General features: G+C 34.9%; 1 protein-coding gene across 8 annotated transcripts in view; it reads left to right on the top strand.

The window, feature by feature from the left end:
• The window catches only part of RPS6KA5 (ribosomal protein S6 kinase A5), a 180502-nt gene that overhangs the window by 59691 nt on the left and 101191 nt on the right, over positions 1-19620 (top strand). For all 8 annotated transcript variants that reach the window (XM_044665021.1, XM_044665019.1, XM_044665018.1 and 5 more), the window contains one exon: positions 3150-3221. In XM_044665021.1, the coding sequence (XP_044520956.1) occupies positions 3150-3221 (72 nt within the window). The remainder of the gene's footprint in view (positions 1-3149; positions 3222-19620) is intronic.

Here is a 19620-nt window from a genome sequence, read left to right as displayed (position 1 = left end):
TTTAAAAAGAGCAAAAAAAATTGTTTCAAAAACCAAATGATAACAATGGATGAAAGAAATGAGGAGAATAGTAACAATGTGGGGAAAGAGGTACAGAACCTACTGAAGAAATAACTCCTTGAAAACTAGAATTGGCCAAATGGACGTTAATGATTCCATAAAACATCAAGAAATAATAAAGTTAAAAGACTGGAAAAATAGAAGAAAATGTGAATATCACATAGAAGAAACAACTGACCTGGGAAATGGATTGAGGAGAGAATTTAATAATCACAAAGCTATAAACAACCACAAAAAAGTTTACACATTTTTTTTAAATCACAAAGGAAAACTTCCCAATTGTCTTAGAATTAAAGGTCAAAGTAGAACTTGAAAGACTCCCCAGGGTCACTTTCCCAGAGGAACCACAAAATGAAAATTCTTAGAAATAGTATAGCCAAAACCCCAAGTTCCCAGGCCAAGGGAAAAAAATCTGCAAAAAGCCAGAAAAAAGAAGTCACAGTCAGGATCACACTGAGAGAGCTTAGAATATGATTTTCCAATAGCTTCTAGATCTCATGCCTTCCTGCTCATAGTGTCCATTGGCTTCAGGTCCTTTGAGATGTGCTTTGGTTCAAGCTACTCTGGCTCATTTCTATTCAAAGATATTGAAATTTTCAGACTATTTTTCAGAGCTTCAGCTGGTTTCCACCTCATATTTCACAACCTCTTCTTGTGTACTTCTCTGTGCCGGTCTTTTAGCTGTAGTCATATAGTCTTGGACTGGATAAAAACACTTTTTCTTGATCTGTCTGGTGCTCTTTTAGGTAGTGTTTTGAATACCTGTGTGGAAGATATCAGACTATGTGGGAGAGCTATATAAGCTTCTGAAGTGTTTTAAATGGCCATTTTACCTAGAAATCTATCACCATGTAATTAAATTTATATATTTTCATATATTTGTACCTCTTTTCCTATCGGCTAAATTGCTATGCATAGTGGTCATTTTGGTCAACTTTTTAGTGCAACATCCATTTTAACTACACAGTAGTGATTCTCAAACTTCTTCACTCTATGAACTCCTTAACAATATACTGGTATCCATTTATCATTGCAATCTCTATCCCCAAACAATGCAAAATTACAGTTTAGAAAACTTAGCAATTTAAAGAATTAATATTATTACTTTTGATATAAGTCAAATGAAATAGTGTTTTATTTTTTTAAAGCATTTATTAATATTCGTTTTTAACATAGTTACATCATTCATGCTCCTACTTTCCCCTTCACCCCCTGCACACACACACACCCCCCATAGCCAACGCACATTTCCACTGATTTTATCATGTGTCATTGATCAAAACCTATTTCCAAATTGTTGTTAGTTGCATTGTTGTGGTGGTTTCGAGTCTACATCCCCAATCATGTCCACCCCAACCCATGCGTTCAAGCAGTTGTTTTCTTATATGTTTCCTCTCCTGCAGTCCTTCCTCTGAATGTAGGTAGCATCTTTACCATAAATCCCTCAGAGCTGTCCTGTGTCATTGCATTGCTGCTGGTACAGAAGTCCATTACATTCGATTTTATCATAATATATCCGTCTCTGTGTACAATGTTCTTCTGGCTCTGCTCCTCTCACTCTGCATCAGTTCCTGGAACTCCTCCAGTTTATTATTCCTTTGAGCGCAATAGTATTCCATCACCAGCATATACCACAATTTGTTCAACCATTCCCCAATTGAAGGACATAGCAATTAGAAAAGAAAAAGAAATTGAAGGTATCAAAATAGGCAATGAGGAGACTAAGTTATCACTCTTTGCAGATGATATGATGGTCTACTTAAAAAATCCTAGAGAATCAACTAAGAAGCTTGTTGAAATAGTGTTTTAAAAAAATATATCATTTGCAAATAAGAGCCATTATGACTCACTAGTCTGAAAAGTAGGTGTCAGAATCAGGAAAAACTGGGTTTGGGTGTTACCTGTAGAAAATACCGACTTTGTGACTCTATACAAGTCTCTTATTCTATCAGTGCCCCTAAACAACTTTTTTACTTCTATTTCCCAGAATAGCACAGGTTCAGAAGTGAAGAGATCGTGGGTATATGGTGTATAGGACATAATTTTAGAAATTCATACCTTTCAGCACCTACACTATAGCTAAAATACTGATATTGGAAAGAAAAGTGAAAAGTAATGTTTATAATATATAAACAGAAAACTCTTTAAATATGTTTTAATTTGTATTATTAAGGTATAGTAAGTACTATAGATTAGTCCATTTAGTTAGAAGTGGGTAATGTTATTATTTTAGAGTGGAGCATCAGATGTGAAAAATGTATTTCTCAATAACTTTCTATTAGCTATTAGTTAAAAATATGCTTTAGACTTGGAAACATAAAAGTGTTGGTTTTTCTTTATCAAACTTGTGATTCCACTAGCCATCATTTAGTATTATCTTGATGTCCAGTGACCACTGAGGTCTCTTTCAGATATAAATCTTATGATCCCATGAACTAGACAAGAAGCTATGAGTTCCACAAACAGTGGATAAACATATGTTAGATGAACTTAAGAACTAATTTTTTCTTAAAAGACATGATTTTGAGAATTTTTAACATTTGGGATCAAATAACTTAATAGTTATAGGAAACTTTTGAACAGTTTTTTTAATAGTTTAGTTTATCCCCTATGAGCTCTTCCTCTTATCTAAACTATTCAAGTCTAGCAAGTCTTAGACACAAGGAAGATTTTAAAACTATGCAAAAGAAAATCAGTGCATATGGTTTATTTTTTTAAATTCTTAATATCTATATTCATAGGATTTTAGAATTGAAAAGGACTTCAGAGATCTAGTCCAACTCTGACATCATTGTACAAATAAAGAAATGAAGTCCCAAGAGGGGCATGGCACAAGTTATGAGACTTGTTCAAGATCTACAGCAAATTATTAGTAATACTGAGACCAGAGTCTTGGAAATCCTATTTATTTTTTTATTTAATTCTATGTTTAAAATATATAAAGGATTTCAGATAAGAATAATCAGTTTAATTTACTTTTAAAATGTTTTTAAGTATGTTAAAATCAACAAACTTTTGATATCTGGTGGTGTTAGAAGCTCAGTTTGTTAAAGATTTTTAACATTTTTTTCCCTTGGTTTTTATTTTAGCTAATTTAACAGGCCATGCGGAGAAAGTGGGAATTGAAAATTTTGAACTTCTGAAGGTCCTAGGAACAGGAGGTAAGATTTTTAGGTTGCTTTTTCAGAATGATACTTGTTAATGGGTATTTTTTCCTGCATTTGGTTTGTAACAAAGTTATCAATGAATTAACATTTATTAAGTTTCTACTATGTGCCAGTGACTTTGTTAGTCATAGAGGGTATCAGTGCAAAGAACAAAACAATTCCTATGGTCACAAAGCCTAGGGGCAGTTAGCTGGCACAGTTTATGAAGAGCCAGACCTGGAGATGGGAGGTCCTGAGTTCAAATATGGCCTCAAACACTTCCTAGCTATGTTACTGTGGGCGTCACTTAGCCCCAGTTGTTTAATCCTTACTCCTCTGTATAAAATCAATTTTTTTAAAAAGAAGCTGAAGTTGAAAACAGGGGGGGACAAGAAAGTACATGCAGAATAAGTATAAATAAACACAAAATATAAAATTCATTTGTAAAGAGAGCACTGGTAATTATAAGGGTTAGGACAAATTCCATATAGATGGTTGTGTTTAATATTGAGTCTTAAAGGAAGAGAGATATTCTGTAAGAAAGGTGAAGATGGTGGGTGCTAGTGCAAAGGCCAAGCTGGATACATGAGATATAGAGTACTGTTGTGTGAGGAACCTCTCTTCCTTCTATCTGGAAGGATAATTTGTCAAGTTGTCAATTTTTATCTAAATTCTTTCAGTCTAAAAATTTATGGGAAAGCAAGGAATATTTTTAAAGCATTTATGCAAAAATATGGGGTTTTGTACATACATTAAAAATAAATATCAAAAAATAATTTCAATATATGCAAAATAACACAGAAAGAAAATTATGAATCTTCATTTCATATTACTTATTTTTCTAAAGTATATAATAAATTACTACCTCACTTATTAAAATGTTCTACTTCTCTTTGCTTCCTTCCTTATATTATGTAATCTTACATTACATAACCTTCCATGTATTCTCTTCTGTACATTTTTATGTTGTTTGAATGGTCTTGTTTTAGTTTTTTTTTAAAATCAATATTGATAACTTTCTTCCTAAATACCTCTTTGTACTAGAAAAAAAGAGGGGAGGAGGATACTCTTGGGACAAATAAACATAGTCAAGTAGAACAAATTCACACAATAGCCATGTCTGAAAATATATGACTTTTCTGGATTTTGCTTCTTTTATCTCTATTAGCAGGTAGGTAACTTACTTCATCTTGGGTCTTTTGGAGAAATGATCATTGCATCGATCAAAGCTCTTAAGTCTTTCAAAATTGTTTTTCCTTATAATCTTGCAATCCTTATATAAATTGTTCTTCTGGTTTGGATCTCTTCATTTTACATTAGTCCATACTGCCTAGGACTCTCTGCAATACTTTCTTTTGTCATTCTTATGGCCCAGTAATATTCTGTTACGTTCATATTCCACAATTTATTCATATTCCCCAATTGATGGGCATTACCTTCATTTTTAGTTATTTGCTTTGCTTTTCCCCCATTTCAGGATCATGAATTTGTTTTATGACTGTTGTCTCCCTGTCATCCTCCCTCAAGCTTCCCATCCATTCCTCTTTGTTTTCTTGTCATGGTAGATATAGTTCTAAACCAAATGGTTAATGTGTATGTATGCATGTGTTCAACACTCCTTTGTCATTTTAGTTAAGTTCATCTGGTGCTTGCTCTTCCTAAAACTTACTCCCTGTTTTTATACTATTTTTTTCTTGCACCCCAATTATGAGAAATGGTAAGTATACCATCTCTTCCTTTCTTCACTATGAATTCTTCCTTTTACCTTCTCTTTCCCTTCTTTACGTCCTCAGAATAGTATCAATCCATCCCTAGGACTTCAGTTTTTATTATTTAATACCCTTAAGACCCTCGAAAACATTAACATTCTGAATAAAAACTCATTTTTCCCCATTAAAATGTTTGCTCTAGAAATTATCAAACAATACTTTCCAATTCAAATAAATTTACCTTTCTTGGTTTCTCTGGACTCTTACATTTGCATCTCTACTCTGGTCTTCATCAGGAATGTTTGAAATTTATATCTTTCATTTTAAAAATCTATTCTCTTGTCTCCCTCCCCACCCCTGTAGGATTATATTCAGCTTTGCGGGTTATTTTTGGTTATAAGCCCATATCTTTTGTCTTTTGGAACATGGTATGCCAAGATCTCTTCTCATTTTTAGTAGAAGCTGCCAGGTATTCTGAAATGTACCTGTGGTTCCTTAGTACTTGAATTGTCCTTTTTTATTGATATTTGCAGGAGGTGATGAGCAGATTATTTCTATTCTTACTTTGCTGTATGGTTCCAGCACATCTGGATAGTTTTGATTCATTATTTCAAGAAATACACTGTTAGGCAGAAGAAAAAGACATGCTCCATTACAGTTCAATAAGTATATGATTAGGTTTTGATGTTAAATGGTCACTTTTCTGCAAATATGAATAACATGGAAATAGGTTTTGAACAATGATACCTGTATAACCTAGTGGAATTTCTTGTCAGCCCTGGGAGAAGGGGAATCATGAATCATATAACCATGGAAAAATATTCTAAATAAAAATAAATACACTGTTAGGGTGTTGACATTTTAAAATCATGATATTCACATAGTCCAATGTTTATAGATGGGAGAATAGGAGAACAATAATTCATTTGGGAAAAAAAGTTAGAAAAAACTAACACCATATTGGTTGTTTTCAGATAATTTTAAAGCTGATATATCTTACTTAGTATATGTAAGTATTTCTATGAAGTCTTACTAAGCTTCATTCAGTTGTTGGGATCAAATGAGATAGTTTTGTGATTCTTATTATAAATATTACCACTTCTCAATAATTTGAAATGATATGATTTTTATTTATATACCATAATTAAAGTATAATTTTTGTGCCAGATTAAAAAAATTATAGACCTTTAAATCATCATTTTATTTGAGCAGATATCAGTTGAACACTTATTATACATGAGACACTGATGCTTAAGAAGATATAGAAGTGAGTTAAGCCAATCCCTGCTTTCAAAGAGCTTACAATTTAGCACCCTCTGACCAATATACAAATAATTGTTATGCAAGATACAGTGCAATAAATGTCACAGTGTGTAAACAAATAAATTCCTGTGAAACTTTGGCATAGGAAGGAAAGGTTTGGATTAGAGAAGGCTTTTGTGGTGACAGTCCCAGGACATATAGGTAGAAATTACAAAGAGGCAAATTTAAGCCTGGTATTAGGAGAAATTTTCTTGATAATTAGTGCTGTCTGAAAGTGAAATCCATTGCCTGAGGAGGTAGTAGAAGATCATTGGAAATCTTCTACTAGACTTGATGGCCACATGGTGGAGATTTTATTGTAAGGATTCTTTCAAGTATGTGTTGGACTCGTTGATTGCTGAGGTCCCTTTCCAACTCAAAAATAATTCTGTGATTCTTTGAAGTGGTTGTATTAGAAATATTTAAGAAAACTTATTTTATAAACAATGTTGAGAACAGCTTTATCCATCATATAACATATCCTTGAGTCTCAGATAGATTCTCTAGGAACTTTACAGATAAATAAACATAATTATTTTAAGAGTAAGCATGTGCCAACTTCAGTTTTTAATTCATAAAAATAAAAAAATTAGAAACATATTTTAAAAATCAATTTCAACATATATATCTACTTCCAACTCTTTGGTTTTATGAATCATACATTGAAATTTGCATGTACTTATTCTTAGCATAGCATTTTATGTACATAAATATATTTGATACTTATCTCTTTTTGTTAATAGCCAAGACCCTCAAAAGTCAAGAAGGAAATTAGATATTAATCATATTTTATATAGAAAGAATATCAAATTGTTAATATCACTTTTTAAAAGCCTCTTACCTGCACTTTGTCCTTCCTTATGTTGACCCTTTCCTAGGACCAGGAATGGATATTATTGCTACTTTTATTCAGTCTCTGAACTTGCTGTAGATATCCGTCTCAACCCACCAGCGTTCTTATTTTTGTCTTGTCATCTGATAATTGTTCCATGCTAAAAAAAAATGCCACAGAGTCCAGCAGTATATCTGAACTTAACTGCCACTTTTTGTTTAGGCTTAATTATTTTTGGTACTTTAATTTTTGTTTTCCACCTCATGATTAGGCTCTGAAGTTGTTCTCAACCTGCACACAGTTCCTGATTGTGTCCTGGTTCTTAGTATTTCTTTACAAGTAGTTCTGGCAAGTTATCAGCAACTCTGAAGGATTCCTAAAGCAGACTGTTACAACTTGGATTGCAGAAATATTGCTTTATGTTTATTTCAAATAATTAAGCCAAGATATTTTTATCTATGTTCATAATTTTAATTAGGAATTCATGAAGCAAAATCATTTAAAGTTTCAGCATTTGTAACCTGAAACAAATCTGTGAGGTCTTTAATTCAGTTGTTTTAAAACAATTTTTCAAGTGTTGGGAATAGATAATGTTTATTGTATTAAAAATTTGCATACTTACTGCTCTCTGGCCTTGGACAAATGACTTAATTAACTCCTACACCCAAGTTTTTTTCATCTATGAGGGATTTGAACCACATGACTTCTGATATCCTTTCCACATCTAGATGTATAATCCTTTGATCTTATCACATTCCCTGCAGCTTCTCTTCCAGATATTCTTTTCTCAAGCCACTTACTTCATACTCCCTTTCTCTCTCAGCAGAAAACTTTGCCTTCCATTTCACTAAGGAAGTCAAGGCCATTCACTGTGAGCTTCCTCAAAAACATCCCAATTAACATTCTTAAGGTACAGATCTGACAATTAATCAATAAGCGACTAATGAAACAAGTAATAATATAGCTAATAAGCATGCCATTAATTAATCAACAACTACTCAAACAATAATTAAGTATATCCTGTGTTCTTTGGTGTTATACCAAGCACTGGAGTTTACCTTCTATTGGGGGGAAACAAGAGGTACATATTTAAGGAAGTGCAAAATATGTATAAAATAAAACACAAGGGAATATTAGAGGAAGCCACTAGCATCTAGAGAAGAGGGAGACCAAGAAAGACCTCATGTGGGAAGTAGTACTCAAAGTTAAGCTTTGAAGAAAACCAAGAATTTGAAAAGAGAAGGTGAAATGGATTGGAATATCATGTTTGAGGAAGAGGTAAGTAGAAGACCAGTTTGATTGGACCAGAGTATGAAGGGAAAGGATATATAAGAAGACAAGAAAGGTAAATTGGAGCAATATTGTGAAAAACTTCAAATGTCAGACAAAGGTATTTGTATTTAATCCTAAAGGCAATAAGGAGACACTAGAGCAATTTGACTATGACTTAGCTAATGCTTTAGGAATATCATTTTGGCAGTTGTGTGGAGGATAAATTGGAAGGGAGAAAGATGTGAGGGGAAAAAAGACCAATTAAGACACAGCTTCAGAAATACCAATAAGAGCTAATAAAGGTCTGAATTATGGTGGTGCCTATGTGAATAGAGAAGGAGTTGAATGCAGAGACATTATTATAGAGATCATATCTCTAAGATCTGGCAACAAATTGGATATGTGAAAAAGAGTGAATAGTTAAGTACAAGATTGAGATTGTAAATCTGAGACTGAATTGTGGCCATGTCACTCCCTTACTGAAAAAGCTTAAATGGCTCCTTGATTACAAAATAAAATTTCAACTCCTCAACCTGGCATTTAAAACCCATTTGTCGGTACTTTATTATCAATTTTCTTCAATTTATTATATTTGTGCATGCTTTTTTTCTAATCAAAAAAGACATTTGTAAGGCATTTAACACAATTCTTGGCACAGAGTAGGCACTTAAATGCACAGTTCCTCTCCTCCTTGAATAAAATGAAAACTACAAAGGGAAGGGACTATTTTGTTTTTGCCTTTATATCCCTTTGATGTAGTAGGTAATTAATGTTAAATGAATAAAATTGGTAGAATGATAATTCATAGTAATGAGAAGATAGAATAATTAAAATTCTTTTAAGTACTATATTTTATTAAATTTATGTTCTCCTTGGTGAGATAGAATAGACAAGAACTTTTAAAACAATAAATGTAATGAAGGCTGTTTATGTTAAGATTTTAAACCATTTATCTTAGAAAATAGAATTGTACTGACTTTTTACAAACCTGTTTTTTAAACATTTATTAATATTTATTTTTTTAGAAAAGTTAACATGGTTACATAATTCATGCTCTTACTTTCCCCTTCACCCCCCCCCCCCAAGATCCACCCCCTGCCATGGCCGATGCACATTTCCACTGGTTTTAACATGTGTCATTGATCAAGACCTATTTCCAAATTTTTGTTAGTTACATTGGTGTGGTAGTTTCGAGTCTACATCCCCAATCATGCCGCCTCATCCCATGTGTTCAAGCAGCTGCTTTTCTTCTGTGTTTCCACTCCTGTAGTTCTTCCTCTGAATGTGGGTAGAATTCTTTTCCATAAGTCCCTCAGAATTGTCCTGGGTCATTGCATTGCTGCTAGTACAGAAGTCCATTACGTTCTATCAAACCTGTTTTTTAAAACAATCTTTGAGAGAAAAGAAAAACCTTATCAAATATATGTGTTCCATTAGTTTTTTAGGAGAAACTAAAATTTCTGAAGAATTGATTTTTATATGTTATAAAATTGAATAAATAACATCAAGTACAAGTCTTGGTTTCAACAGAACATTTTAAAGTGAATCCCTTTAAATTATATACAGTAGTCAACACTTGTTACTTTTGTCAAATGAAGGATATTTTTTCTTCCTTTCTTGTTTTTTGGATACTGCTGATGAATTTGTTTTGCATGACTCCACATATTTGTTTTTTTATCCTAGAGGCAATTGAAAAAAATTTATTTCTAATTTCAAATTTTCTCCCTCCTTCTAGTCCACATATTGAGAATCATAGTTGGTTGTTATGAGGATGAGTTACTAAGTCTTTCAGAGTTGGTTCTCTTTACGATGTTATTGTTATTATATAAATTATTCCTTTGGTTCTGTTCCTTTCACTTTGCATCAGTTCATACCAGTTGTCCCAGGGTTTTCTGAAACCATTTCCCCTTTATCATTTTATAGCACAATTGTATTCTATCACAATCATATACCATGGGTAGTCCCTCAGTTTCCATTCTTTGCTACTGCAAAAAGAACTGTTATTATATAAAATATGTATTATATAAAATATAAATATTTTTGTGTATATGGGTCTTTTTCCTCTTTGGTCTCTTTGAGGTATAGACCTAATGGCAGAATTGCTGGGGTAAGGGTATATATATTATTTAATATATCTTTTGGCACAGTTCCAAATTTCTTTCAAAATAGACTGATTCACAGCTCTACCAACAGGCTTAATGTACCTGTTTTTCCACAGCCCCTCTAGCATTTGACATTTTCCCCTTTTGTCATCTTAGCCAATCTGATGAGTGTGAGATTGTATTTCAGAGTTGTTTTAGTTTTACTCCTTTCTAATTATTGGTTATTTAGAACCATTTTTCATATAACTATTGAGAGCTTGGATTTATTTCTTTGTAAACTGCCTATTCATATCATTTGACCATTTGTCAGTTGGAAATGGTGGTAATTATAAGTTTTACTCAGTTCCTTATTTATTATTTACTACCTTTAGCATACTCTCTGTTCCAATTAAACTGGCCTCCCTCCTAACTATTCTCCATATGATATGCCATCTACTGACTAATGTTTTTGCACTTTTGGTTTCAGCATGTCTCTTCCAATCTTCTCTGGATTTAGATATATTCCTCAGCTCCCTTCTGACTCCTATCCTATGGGCCTATTATCCAACTAGTGAATTTTTACTCAGAACTTCCATTTTTGGAAAGGGCCTACACCAAAGACCCCTATTCTCCATCTTAACTTTGCCACCATGCCTCTCCAGGTACCTCTCTTCCCATTTCCCTTCATTTTTAATTCTCTTTTTTTGGTATTGCCTTTTTCCAATAACAACAACAACAACCCCATCCACCCACTCTTTTTTTTCTTTTTCTTTGGGGGATGTATTTTGTTTATTGAGGCAGCTAGGTGGTACAGTGGTTAGAGTACCAGCCCTGGAGTTAGGAAGTTCAAATCTAATCTCAAATACTTATATGTTTGTGACCCTAAGGCAAGTCACTGAACTTTATATATCTAGGTTTCTAATATGGCAGACCATTCCAGTATCTCTACCAAGAAAATCACAAATAGGGTCATAAAAAGTCAGACACAACTGAAACAGATGAACAACATTATCTGTTAAAACACAAGCTTCTTGAGGCAGAGGTTCTATTTCTTTTTGCTTATATTTGTATCTCTGGCATGTAGCATGGTACCTGGCACATACTTAATAAATGCTTGTTGTCTGATTAAAACTCTTAAAATCTCCACACACTTCTAATCGTATCTCAGGTACCACTTCCTACATGAGGCTTTTTCTGTTTCTCCCCATTTGTTTGCGTTCACATCTGTAACAGTGTGGACTGAATTCAGCAAAGGGGGCTAAGTAAAGCATACAGCTTGGAGCTTGGAGCAGCCCCAGGAAGAGGCTGGAGGTTCGGAATGTGAAGGAGTAGTCAGAGGTGGAGGAGCTTCAACTGTCACTTCACTCCTGTTGGAGCTCTGGCCCAGGGGGTTGGATCAAGGGAGGTGGGAGTGGTGGATTTGGAGAGAATCTCTATATTTGAGACTGACTGGAGATCACAACTGCCATCATTCATTTCTACAAGTTTCCTTTACCAACAAAGAAGACATTGAACAGCAGGTCTCCATTTTGGCAGGAGAGCCCAGACTACTGGGGGAGTGGGTTCGAACGGGGGTGGGGGGGTCCCTTCTCTGATCCTGCTTGATTCATTTATCCCTGTTACTCCCCTTTTATATTAGGTTATTGAATAGTGATTAGGAGATTATAGGGGGTGATGAACAAGTACTGAGATCAAGCATCAAAAGAGATCCAGTGCTGTCTGCCCCAGGGGGAAGTTCATAGTTGTTAGTAAAATCTATTCCATTTACCCTCATTGCTGACTCCCCATATCCTTCCCCTTCCCTGAAACCCCAAATACTTAATCTTCACAATAAATTCCTGTTCAGCTATATTGTTATATTGATTAGAGTTTGGAGTAGGGACCTTGAGGAGGGGAGAGGTGTGGCTGAAGGGAGGTTTTAGAACACAACTCCATCTTGAGGAAAAAACGTTTGGGAAGTGCTTTGGGAGAGGTTTGTCAAGATTTTAGTGGCTCTGAACATTGGACAGAAGTCATTTAGGATTCAAACTAATCCTAACACCTTCCTCCATCTTCTCCTCTACCACCCTTCCAGTTTGGGGAGCCTCCATCCAAACTGTACCTTCAAAAGTCTACCTAGTAGGGAGGAGGAGTAAGCAACTTTGGCCCAGGTGTTCCAGACAAGTGGGGGTCATTAGATCACACTCCCACTATCTGATAACCCTCTTTCTACACATCTGTTTTAGGGTCCCTTAAACTATGTCTGCCACTATTTTTTAGTGTTTGGTTTGTGCTTTCTGTGACACTTCTTATTTGAATGAGGATATATATGCTTCCTTTCATAACTGTAACTGCCATTCTTTCTCTGGGAAATATAAATTAATTTTTGCTCTCTAGAAAATAAATATATGTACACACCCACTTATACTTAGATATTTTCATTATTTACACCCTTTTCCTCCCTGTTAGGATCTTTTAGTTTTGGACATTAAAATCAAATCCCCTCTACACTCTTCTTTCAATATGGGTTAACATCTTTAGGGAAGAGATAAAGGCATAAATGCTCCCCTCTGATCTTCCTGGCAATAGCTAGTTAATTTAGAGGCAAAACTCACTGAAGAAAGTCATGCCCATTTTAATTGGTTGCTATTCATATATCTTTGTTGTTTTAGTCGTTTCTCACTTTCTTTTGCCTCTAAAATTAACAAGTAGGTTGCTCTTAATCTCCCAATTATAACTTCATAGATAATCATAGATAATCAACCTTTAGCACTTGTAATTAATTATAGATAAGATCCAAGTTAGCTGACCTTGAATAGATTGAGAACCTTCCATCCTTCTGATTCTCATTTCCCCAGCCATCTTCAGTTCTCAAAGAAAGTGAAGATCTCGAAGTAGAGTTAACAGATAAACCTAATTCCTACTAGTCACCATCCCCTTGAACCTTTGAAAAGGGAGAAATTTCCTTAACACATTTCAGAGATTGGGAGAATTGGTAAGCAATCTTGGGAGTTGTCACACCACCTCAATTTGATGTAGATTTGGAGTAAAATAAGGCTTTAATTGGCTATATAGAATATCCTTTTATAAATGTCATTTGGACACAAAAGTCTCATCTTCAAGTTTTCTCCTTTTCCCTTTCCTAATATGATGAGTTTCTACTTAATTACTCATTTGGAGAGGCCTTTGTTATGGAATGTAGGAAATGATGGGGGGGGGGGGGTTCGGAAACTGATCAAATGTCCTCATTTTAAAGTTCCCTGTTTCTTAGAAAATCTTTATTTAAATCACTCCAGTGAGTGGCCCAGATTCAGGCCTGTCTTAAAATACTGTGCAATGCTTTGTATTACTTTATATTTACTTACCTGTGTGCATGTTACATTCACTCAGTAAAATGTAGGCCTCTTAAGGAAAGGGACTATTTTATTTTCTCTTTGTATCTTTTCCTTTGCCAGTATTAGTGCCTTGTATATGGTAGGCTCTAATAGATATTTTGTTGAATCCTGTTTTTGTAATGGATATTTCCCCCAAGTCTCCATCAGGGACTGGAGTCATAATAATGATTGATAACATTTACATGGTGCTTTAAGATTTGTGAAGTATTTTGTATGCACGATGTCTCAAATTTCTTAGTGCAATTTAAAGCTACTAGAGCTTAAATCTGCGCTAAGACTTTTAGGACACCCTGCATATTATCTTTTTTAAGTCTTACAACAACTCTATGAAGTAGGTGCTATTATTATCTCATTTCAAAATGAGAAACTAAAGATTGGGTTAAATGATTTGTCCATGATTACACAGCTGGTAGCTGTGGGTGGCAAATTTCAAACACTGGTTTCTCCTCAGTAAAATCCAGCACTTTAATAAGTATTTTATTTTTCCCCAGTACATGTGAAAACAGTTTTTAACATTTTTTTCTTTTTAATTTTGAGTTCCAAATTCTCTCCTTCCTTCTCACCTTCCTCAAATGGTAAGCAATCTGATGTAGATTTACATCTCAACACTTAAAAAAAAAGACAAAAAACTTTATTATGCTACTTTTTAAATATAAAAAAATTAAACTTTTAAAAAGTTAAACTATATGTAAATTAAAATCTGCCTTCTACTTTTCCTAACTCACTCCCTCCCCAAGTGGGAAAGAAAAACCATGTCCCTATAGCAAACAATCATTTAAGCAATAAATATTTATTAAGCACATATTTTGTGCTAGGCTCTGTGTTAAGTGCCAGAGCAATTGCAATGTTACTGACCTGAAAAGGGAGGTGATAGATTAAGTCTTATGAAATTGGTTGTCTATAATATTGTTGCCACTGTATGACTCGTTTTCCAAGTTCTGCCCACTTCACTCACTGTCAGATAATATGAATTTTCAAGTTTTTTTCCTAAAACAATAGTATTTATTTGTTCATTATAGCATTGTTCAGCCATTTATTCCCCAGTTGATGGATACCCCTTCAGTTTCCAATTCTTTACCACCATAGAAAGAGCTCCAATAAATTTGTGCATATATGTCCTTTTACCCTTTCTTGTCTGACCTCTTTAGAATCTACATATGGTATTAGTATTGCTATGTCAAAGAATCTACACATTTTAATAACTTCAGGGGCATAGTTCCAAATTCTTCCCCAGAATGGATACACCAATTCACAGGTCTACCAATGGTGTATTAATGAATGTGTTTTCCCACAGTACTTTAGCATTTGTCTTTTTCCTTTTTTTTTTTTTTTTGGCAGTATTACCAATCTCTTGGGTGTCAAGTAGTACCACAGAATTGTATGAATTTGTGTTTCTTTAAATATTATTGATTTGGAGCACTTTTCTTAAATGTGTATTAGTAGTTTGAATTTCTTCCTTTGAAAACTGCTTGTTTATAGCCTTTGACCATTTATCAATTGGAGAATGGTTCTAAGTCTTATATGTTACATAGCATTCCCTATATATCTTAGAAATGAGACTTTATCAGAGAAACTTACTGCAAAGATTTTTTTTCCACATTTAACCTATTTTATTCCTAATTTTAGCTACATTGGTTTTGTCTGTACAGCATCTTTTTAAAATTTTGTTCTGACCAAAATGGTACATTTTGGGTTACTATCCCAGGGATAATAGCTATCTCTTGTTTGGTCCTGAACTCTTCCTCTATTCATAAATATGACACTATGCTATCCTATTAAGGTTCCTAAGCTGCTCACTTTACTTTCTAGTCTTACTATTCCTAAATGTGATTCTCAGTTTTGGATCCAGATTTCCTATAAAAACTCACCTCAGAAATTATAATAAAAATAAATGTGAAAATTAGACATACTTTACAAAAATTCATGTTATAGGCAAATTTGGGGCCCCTTTAGGAATAAAAATCTAAAATTTGTTTTTAGGACTTAAGTAGGGAGCTCTAGAAATCCCAGAGAACTTCCTTAACATTTTTCTCTTAAGTAGTGTCTTTGCGTTTATCAAACACTAGACAACTGTGTTTATTTCCTTCTGGTTTGTTATGTATTTAAATCTGTTCCACTGATCAACCTCTCCATTACTTAACCAATAACAAATTATTTTTAATGACTGCTGCTTTTGTTGTAGTTAGAGATCTGATACTGCTATGCCCCCTTACTTGCCACTTATGTCATATGTCATTCATTCTTTGAGGCCTTTTACTTTTTGATTTACCATATAAATTTAGCTCTCATTTTTTCTAGCTCTTTTAAGTAATTCTTTGATAATTTGATTGTTACAACACTGAATAAATAAATTTCAATAAATACTTATCGTATGAAGGAATCTATTTATTCCTGTATTTTCTAGGTTATTATTGTTTGTTTGTTTTGTAAACAAGAATGGATATTGTATTTTGTCAGAAGTTTTTTCTGCGTCTGTGAACATAGTGTGATTTTTTTCTTGTTTTCTTGTTATTACTGTGGTCAATTTTTTTTTTTTAAATTTTAAACCCTTAACTTCTGTGTATTGACTTATAGGTGGAAGATTGGTAAGGGTAGGCAATGGGGGTCAAGTGACTTGCCCAGGGTCACACAGCTGGGAAGTGTCTGAGGCTGGACCTGAACACAGGACCTCCTGTCTCTAGGCCTGGCTCTCAATCCACTGAGCTACCCAGCTGCCCCTCAGTTTTTTTTTAAACCCTTAACTTCTGTGTATTGGCTCCTAGGTGGAAGAGTGGTAAGGGTGGGCGATGGGGGTCAAGTGACTTGTCCATGGTCACACAGCTGGGAAGTGTCTGAGGCCGGATTTGAACCTAGGCCTCAATTCACTGAGCTACCCAGCTGCCCCCTACTGTGGTCAATTTTATTGATAATTTTCCCACTGTTGAATGTTATCAAGAAATAAATAAGGTAATCTGTGTGGGTCAACAAAGGCAATTTGGGTGTGAGGAAGGGTAAAGGGGATATTAGGTGATTCTAAGGTGATTGGAGGAGGAATGAAGGTAAGGGAATGTATATAGGAGATAAAAGAAATGGGGTATGTAGGAGAGGGCAGCTCAAACAGGTTTATTCCCAGAGGCTTGAGACAGAGAATACAGGGAGGAAACTAGGGCCAGTAAGAAATGTTTAGGTTTTGGCTGGAGGGTTTCTCTTTATAGTTTCTAAAGTCTCTTGAGGGAGGAGTCGAGAGGGCTCCTCCCTGCCAGTCAAACTGATGGCTGGAGGAAGTCTCGGGTAGGTACTTCCTGCCAAGATGGATGCCCCCAGTTCTCTCAAGAAATAAGAAGAAAATGATTCCTTCCCTCTTTAGCCCCTGTCTCAATTTTCGATACAATGATTCACCAGAGGCTTTGAGTAGGTTTCGAGGAGATTTATTAATCTCAGGTTAGTCAGAGGGAAAGAGGTTCAGGATTTTCTAACTGCTGCTAGGGAAAAGGGTGATGTGGGGGATGGGCCACGGAGAGGTTTAGACTGAGAGAGCTTGCTCTCCCAGTCGGGAGATTTGACTGCCTTTTAAGTAAAGTCCTTATTAAATCACTAAAACTAGGGCTAACTTATTTGAGGATACTTTACTTGTCTATAGAAACTAAAACCCACAATGTTCAATCACCAAGCCCTCCCTTCCACCCAGGGCCCAAAGGAAATGAAGGGGAAGAGAAGGGAATGTAGATGGAGAGATCAGGGAGAGGTCCAGAGAAATGAGATAGGTTTAAATTTCCCCAAGACAAATAAGCACAGGCCAAGGCCGAAGCAATTAGGCCAAAACCAAGCCGAAAGGCTGTAGCTAACAGGCTAAGCCAAAGCAAAGCCTCCAGCCACAGTGAAAGCCAGAAGGCAAAAGCCCCCTCAGTTGGAACTTCACCTCTATTTATAGTTTCAAGTTCCAATTGACTTTCTGAAGATTCTAAGATGTTTAACTGACTTTTTGTGACCATTAGAAATTACAGAAGCAAAAAGTTTCTGTTAGCCACCTTGCATTCCAGAATCAAACCTGCCTTCTTGGTATAAATTCAGCCTGGTGACCACATAAAATCTTTGTGATATATTACTGTACTTTCCTTATCAATATTATATTTCAAAATTTTGCATCAGTGTTCATTAGGTTTATTGGTATACATTTTTCTTCCTTTTTTGGACTCTGTTCTTTTAAGTATAAAACCATATTTGTGTCAAAGAAGGAATTTGGTGGGATTCCTTCTTTTCCAATTTTTAAAAATAATTTCTGTAATATTAGAATTCTTTTAAAAATATTTGTTAAAATTATGTAAGTCCATTTGGTCCCAGATGTGTGTGTATATGTGTTTGGCTTTATAGGTTTTTTGGTTGTTGTTTAGATTTATGTCCAGTTCATTTATCTGTTCTTCCTTTTTCTATTGATGAAGGTGTTTAGAGATATAAAATTTTCTATCAAGGAATACTTGGCTAAATCCCCCAAATGTTGACATGCTGTCTTATTCCTTTTTTCTTTTCTGAAAGTATCATGTTCTTTGACCCACAGTTCTTTAGGAATAAGTTATTTAACCTCTAATTTTTAATTTTTTTCTTCAACAACTCTTTATTGCATAATTTTTGTTGTATTATGGCAAGGAAAAGATTGAACACTTTTGCTTTCCAGCATTTTTGTAAAGATACCATAAACAATTGAGAAATATGTATACTTTTAAATTTTCTTCTTCTCTTCATTTCTCTCTCTTTTTTGAGAGGGAGCATCTCTAATATAACATCTTCCCTGCAAACAACCCAATCAAACAAGAGAAAGAAAGAAATTTTTTTAAAAAGTAACAAATAAGCATTCTCAAACCCATTGAAATCACACAGGGACCATGTCAAAAAATACATATCTCACTTTTAAAAAAAATTTTTTTTCTATTTATTTATTTTTTAAACCCTTAACTTCTGTGTATTGGCTTATAGGTGGAAGAGTGATAAGGGTGGGCAATGGGGCTTAAGTAACTTGCCCAGGGTCACACAGCTGGGAAGTATCTGAGGCCGGATTTGAACCTAGGACCTCCCGTCTCTAGGCCTGACTCTCAATCCACTGAGCTACCCAGCTTCCCTGCTCACTTTTTTTTTTTTAACATTTATTAATAATCATTTTTAACATGGTTACATGTTTCATGCTCCTATTTTCCCCTTCACCCCCCGCACTCCCCCCATCCATGGCCGACGCACTTTTCCACTGGTTTTGTCATGTGTCCTTGATCAAGACCAATTTCCCAATTGTTGGTGGTTGCATTGGTGTGGTAGTTTCGAGTCCACACCCTCAATCATGTCCGCCCCGACCCATGCGTTCAAGCAGTTGCTTTTCTTATATGTTTCCTCTCCTGCAGTCCTTCCTCTGAATGTGGGTAAGATTCTTTACCATAAATCCCTCAGAATTGTCCTGGGTCATTGCATTGCTGCTGGTACAGAAGCCCATTACATTCAATTTTACCACAGTATGTCAGTCTCTGTGTACAATGTTCTTTTGGCTCTGCTCCTTTCGCTCTGCATCAGTTCCCTGAGGTCTCTCCAGTTCGCCTGGAACTCCTCCAGTTTATTATTCCTTTTAGCACAATAGTATTCCATCACCCGCATATACCACAGTTTGTTCAGCCATTCCCCAATTGAAGGACATACCCTCCTTTTCCAGTTTTTTGCCACCACAAAAAGCACAGCTATAAATATTTTTGTACATGTCTGTTTATCTATGATCTCTTTGGGGTACAAACCCAACAATGGTATGGCTGGGTCAAAGGGCAGGCATTCTTTTATAGCCCTTTGAGCATGATTCCAAATTGCCAGCCAGAATGGCTGGATCAGTTCACA

This window comes from Gracilinanus agilis, chromosome 2 (genome assembly GCF_016433145.1).
Source record: "Gracilinanus agilis isolate LMUSP501 chromosome 2, AgileGrace, whole genome shotgun sequence".
Lineage (NCBI taxonomy): Eukaryota > Metazoa > Chordata > Mammalia > Didelphimorphia > Didelphidae > Gracilinanus > Gracilinanus agilis.
This window is presented reverse-complemented; position numbering and strand designations above follow the sequence as displayed.